The 6,109-nt window shown below is 54.2% G+C and overlaps 1 protein-coding gene across 1 annotated transcript; it reads right to left on the bottom strand.

Moving 5' to 3' along the window:
• Window positions 1-472: 472 nt before the first annotated feature.
• On the bottom strand, window positions 473-5,355 carry LOC121040419 (apolipoprotein L2-like). Its single transcript, XM_040490929.1, is given in 4 exon segments — window positions 473-1,011; window positions 1,013-1,277; window positions 1,279-1,620; window positions 5,202-5,355. Coding segments are annotated over 4 exon segments (933 nt in total). The 5' UTR covers window positions 5,315-5,355; the 3' UTR covers window positions 473-798.
• Window positions 5,356-6,109: the final 754 nt, after the last annotated feature.

Here is a 6,109-nt window from a genome sequence, read left to right as displayed (position 1 = left end):
TGCGGCCAGCATCCTTGTCGCGGCCACCAACCATCATGAGGAAGTCGCCGTCTACCTGAGGCGAGCCTGTTGGAAGATGAAGGTGGGTCGAGACAGGAAAGGTAGGGCTGGAGTCCCCTCAGCAAGGGGGGAGTCCATCCTCGCTGGCATGTCCCTCAAACCATGGGGAGGGTCAATGGAGAGGCACTTCTCCATATGCCAACAAGTCTAACTGTAGTATTCCTGGCTTTCCCACGCTTGTTCCTCCACATCTCTCTTGAGCCATGTCCTCCGTGTCCTCTTTGGTCCACCCCCCTCACTCTCTAGCCCCCTCCCTCCTTCTTCCAGCTTCCGCCTGCCTTCCTTCTCTTTGATGCCCCTGTCATTGGCATTAATCCCTCCCCCCCGCCGTGTGCAGCTACAGAAATGTCAACCTCCTTTACACCACATTCCAAAAATTTTTTAATTTTTTTTAAGTTTATTTATTTATCTTGAGAGAGAGAGAGAGAGAGAGAGAGAGAGTGAGCAGGGCAGGGGCAGAGAGAGAGAGGGAGAGAGAGAGAATCCCAAGCAGCCTCCACTGTCATTGAGGAGCCCCAACACACTGTCAGGGATCGAACCCGCGGACTGTGAGCTGGTGACTTGGGCTGAAACCAAGAGTCAGATGCGTAACTAACTGAGCTACCCGAGCGCCCCTCAAAAATTTTATTTGGCCCCCTCTTCCCCTCTCATGAGGTACCTCCATGCCTTTGTCCCGCACATGACCCTGCTCCCTGCCCTGTTTGGAGGTCGCGGGGCCGGGCCCTACTTTAGACTTTCCTACATCCGGTTGAGCTCCTTCAACTTGCTCTCTAGCAACCGGGCCTGCTGTCTCAGCCTTTCAGCCGACTCTGCCTTTGCCCCCTGATGCAGGTGCTTTGGTTCTTCCACAAGGTGGGCCACACCCGCCAGAAGGGAGGTGCCCACGGTGCCCACGTCGATGATCCGGGCTCCTCTGATCATTCCCAGAACAGTGCCTCCAAAAACTTTTCTGCACCCGCTTGTCACTTCGAACTGAGACTCTCCCAGCTGTCGTGAACCTCTTGGCACAGGCTGCCAAGTGAGGACTGGCTTTGGCCAGCCTGATGGCACGAACACTCCTTCCAATGTTTCGCAGGACTTGCACGAAGCTCTTTGTTACAGAAAACATCCGGGGTGTGTTCTGACACAGAGCCTCTGCAATGGTCTTCCCTCTGTTATCGCCAGCTGATGCCAGGCGACGGGCTTTGGCTTCCGCGGACGATGTGCTCGAGTACTCCGCTGGACACAGTGGTCACAGCAGATGCTCTTCGCAGCCCCACCCCCGTTACCAAGAGTGACAGACTGATCCCTGAGGTCACAGGTGCCAGACCCAGGCCCAGGATGGTCAGGACCCCAGACATCACGCTGGCGGAGCTGGCCACGATGTTGGAGATGGTGCAGCCCCTGTGTACCTTGTCAACCTTGTCCGCCAGCTTGTGGAGCTTTCGTATTTGCCCCTTAAGCTCCCATTTCAACCGGGGATACTCGTTCAAAAACCTCTCCTCCAGGTGGTCTCTTTGGATCCTCTCTCTGCCCTCCATACACAGGTCTGCCTCCAGCTCACACAGACCTGCCTCCTCCCTGGAAAGGTGAAGGTCAAGCGATTAGGAAAAGCTTAGCTGTCAAGTGGGCTTGATTCGATCTTTCCCGCATCGACCGCAGAACGTGCACTACAAATCAAATGGACAAGAGTTTGACAGATGCGAAGAATGTTTCTTGCCATGTGACACACGTTCTGTACCTTGCTCGTGCTCCGCAACACATACTCAGCCAGGGAATGAATACGTGCTTCTCTTCAGATGCTCTAAGTGGGAGGCATGTTTTTAAGGGTATTTATTTATTTACTTCGAGGGGCGGGTGGGGGGAAGGAGAAGCAGAGGGAGAGGGAAAGAAAGAATCCCAAGGAGGGTCTGGGCCGTTGAGATCACGACCTGAGCCCAAATCAAGAGTCAGACGCTCAACCAACGGAGCCACCCGGGCGCCCCAACTGGTAGGTATTCGGGAAAGATGGCTTCTCGCTCAAGGGCAGGTCAACACTCTCAGCGCCACAGTGTTTGTAGATGAACAAAGGGAAGTGGCATTGGAGCAGAAAAACCTTCGTTCGGAGAAGCTTAGTGTGTACGGAAGGATGAACCTTACCCACAGAAAGGTCTGCCCTCTGCCCTTGGCTACTGGGAAGTGACCTCTAGGCCCCTGCCTGGAATGGTAAGGGTCCTAGAAGGATAGGACTGTCTTCCTTTGCCTGGGCCTTTGGCCTGACATCGCGATGTATGATGGGGGCTTTGGGTCATGTGCTATCGGTTCTGACCTACGGAGGCACTAGAAACTAAAGGCATGGGTGTGACCTCAAGGAGGGGCTGGAGATGACAGGTCAGCCATGCAGCGAATGCCATTGGGCCCCCGTAAAACTCTAAAAGACTCTCTCCTTGATCTTCTAGGCCCTCTTTTTGACTAGGTGCAGTGCCTATGTAGCCTGTCGACCTTGGCCTTTTGTGTCCTGTCCGTGACAGCCTATAGTGCCCAGGCTTCGCAAGAACCCTGTTAGGTCAGTTTAATGAGAATCTTCCCACTCTTGATAACGGATCACCTTTGATATCTGATCGAATCCCACCTTTGATGTGGAAGCTCTTTTTTTTTTTATTTTTTTTTTATTTACTTTGAGTGTGAGAGAGAGCACGAGCAGAGGAGGGCAAGAGAGAGAGGAAGAGAGAGAATCTCAAGCGGGCGCCTCACTGTCAGTGCAGAGCCCGGCACGGAGCTCGATCTCGCAAACCGTGAGATCATGACCTGAGCTGAAATCAAGAGTCGGACGCTTTCCCGACTGAGCCACCCGGGCGTCCCTGATGTGGAAGCTCTTGACCTGCCTTCAGCAAGAACCCTGCTGGGTCCGTTTAGCAAGCGTCGTCCACCTTCTTCTCTCAGTGATTTCTCATCCGCCACCCCCGCCCCGCTCCTCGGCTATAAATCCCCAGCTCTGTATCCGGAGCAGAGCCTGATCTCCGTTCTATGGCCACAGCCCTGAATTAAGTCGTCTTTTTAATCAACGTCAAAGTGTTTTCTCTCACAGTGTGAGCTTCCCTGGTGGGCCATGCTCCATTTGCACTGTCACAGATTGAACGCAGGACGGTCACGCGTCCGGAGGAGGACGACGGAAGCTTCGCATTTGAAACCCTCCCAGACCCTTCCCCATGCGTCTCTCCCCGTGGCCACCTGCACCCTTGCCTGGAAGACAACGTGACTGAATGTGACAGCTCTCAGTGCGCCCTGTGAACACTTTCAGGGAATCATCCAACCTCACGGCGGTTTGGGGACCACGGCCCAGTGACTGCCCCAACTGACTGAGAAGCAGGACGTCCGTTACCCTGGTTCCCCCCAGACTCTTCCAGTTCACATCGTTGACTCCCGACCCACCACCCAGCACCCCCAACCTCTCAGGTGTCATCAGCCTAACTCACACCTTAGCTGGTGACAGCTTCATAGGCATGCACATCAACGCCATGTGCAACTTTTATGAAATTGCTTAAAGCTATGAGAGACTTGGAGAGCCATCTGTATGAAACCCTAAGCCTGAAAAGACCGCATTTGGACAAGCTGGTGGAGGAAGTACTTTCCCCTCTGGTGGGGACTTGTGCGTCTCCCCAGAATTGAGTACAGAATTAGCAGCTGCCCCCTGTGATGCCACTAGTTGTCGCAGAGCCATGTTGGCTCCCACTGGTCTGGGGCTGCTCTACGTAGAAGAGGATGGGGCGCGTGGGTGGCTGAGTCGGGCAAGCATCCGACTTCGGCTCAGGTCATGATCTCGCGGTTTGTGAGTTCGAGTGCCACGTCGGGCTCTGTGCTGACAGCTCGGAGCCTGGAGCTTGCTTCGGATTCTGTGTCCCCCTCTCTCTCTGCCCCTCCCCTGCTCATGCTGTCACTCTGTCTCTCAAAAGTAAACATTAAAAAAAATTTGTAAGAAGAGGAGAGGCTTCCAAATGGTGGTCAAGACCCCCCCAGCTCCCAGGCAAAGTATGGAGGAGACAACACCCCTCCCCGCCATGGCCCTGCATGCCTAGTGGTGAGGAGATTAAAGAAGGAAGGGAACAAATGTCTCCTCTCCCTCTCCCAGGACCTCGAGTTTTGTGCCGAGAGCTTCACTCAGTCCTTGCCTTGCTGCCCAAGTTTACCTAGTCCTCCAACCTAGACTTCCTCTTGTCCATCCCGGCCTTTGGACAAGACGATTGCCCTTGGGCCCCCACCTTTGACCTTGCAGTTCATGCTAAGGCCTTCGCCATAATCTTATCAGGATGAGTTACTGTTTACGTTGAACAAATGACTAATAGACTACACACCCAGAAACACAGGGCTGGACAGAGATAGAGTCTGGATCCAACACAGCTTGGTCCAACTCCACTCCAGTCTCTCCACCTCGTGGGCCAGCAGGATCCTGCAGTATTCATACAACTCCTTAGATGGGGAGGGAAGGCTTTAGTCCAAATGCCCAGGGGCACAGACTGGTACATCAGCGTTCTTCGGACTGGTCCCTCATCTCCAGGAAGAAGACCCTTGGCCCCTGTCTCTTCGTGGCAATCTTCTAAAAAGTTAACATTGAGGCCCCTGGGTGGCTCAGTCGGTTGAGCGTCCAACTCTTGATTTCGGCTCAGGTCATGATTTCATGGTTCATGAGTTCGAGCCCTGAGTCGGGCTCTGGGCTGACAATGTGGAGCCTGCCTGGGATTCTCTCTCTCTCTCTCTCTCTCTTTCTCTCTCTCTCTCTCTCTCCCTCTTTTTCTCTGCCCCTTCCCCAGTTGTGCTGTCTCTGTCTCGCTCTCAAAATAAACAAGCTTAAAAAAAAATAAAAAGTTAACATTGATTGAGCACCTACTATGTGTCGGTGACAATGCCAAGCCCTTCACGTACATTATCTTGGTTTCTCCCCGATAAAATTGAACAGATGAAGAAACCAAGGCAGAGATAGGTCTGCTTTAGGTTCAGGCCCAAGGTCACCTAACTTGCCCTCTGCAGGTCTCATCTCTCCTCAACCCGAGGCCATTCCCTGCCAGCAAATGCCATGGGAGACATATTCCTCACAGATTGTTGAGAAGGAGCACACTCAACCCCAGCTCGAGGATACTGCCACGCGGAGATCTGGGGACCACCTTGGGGCATCCCCGGGGGGTTACCTGGACAAGTTGGCCTCAGCCATGAAGCTCTCCCAGGCTTCATGGTCAGTCAGCAGGAGATGTAGGTCATCCCAGCTCACTGAGTCCTGGAAATACTCAATGATATCCTCCATATCGCTCTGTGGATGGGGAAAGAAAAGAAAAAAGTGAAGAGTTGTTTTGTTTTTTCTTCTTCCTGCTTCGCTAAGGGAGAGAGGAAACCGGGGCTTAGCTGGAGGGAACCCACAACACTAAATCTGTGTATTCACTGCAAGCCGGCCTAGGCAGGGCTATTGAGGTGAATACCCTCAGGCCTCGCCTCAGCTTTCACATCTGATATGTCGGGGGCTTATTCCTGAGACATGGGCAGGTGGCAGCCGGGGGGTGCTGGGGGAGGGGAGGTTTCCACCTGGAGCTGACAGGGTCCGTGTAGAAGGGACAGCGACGAGACTCAGGGCCAGCACACTGTGTGGCAGGTCCCGGCCCAGACCACATACACACATTATATTTGATCGTTACAACAACATAAGGGAATATTCTCATTTTACAGGTGAGGTTAGGCAAGGCACCCCGGGTCACACGGGTGGGAGGTGGCCAAGGCCACCCTGGGGTCCAGTTCAGTGGCCCACCGTCCCTCGCGGACCAGCAGTCAGGCCGGCCGCAGGGCGAGAGCTGGAGGGAATGGTTTGGTAAAGCCCCACAGTCGTCCCCAGCCGGGCTGGACAGGTCAAGAGGGCAGGAGAAGCCTCCAAGGTGACTAGTTCAGGACTCCTTCCTTCTCTCCTTCCCCCCTCCTGTCCCCCACCTCCTGTGGGCTGTCCCGGCCTCACTTCTGGGTCATTGGATGGGCGGCAGGGGGAGGGAGGAAGTGAGCACCTTTGCCATGACCCTGAGAAGAGGACAGGAGGGAGGGGCCCCTATGGACTCCC

Source organism: Herpailurus yagouaroundi, unplaced genomic scaffold (genome assembly GCF_014898765.1).
Source record: "Herpailurus yagouaroundi ecotype Mexico unplaced genomic scaffold, PumYag 182, whole genome shotgun sequence".
In the NCBI taxonomy this organism is placed as follows: Eukaryota; Metazoa; Chordata; class Mammalia; order Carnivora; family Felidae; genus Herpailurus; species Herpailurus yagouaroundi.
Note: the sequence above shows the minus strand (reverse complement) of the source record. Positions and strands in the feature narration are given on the sequence as shown.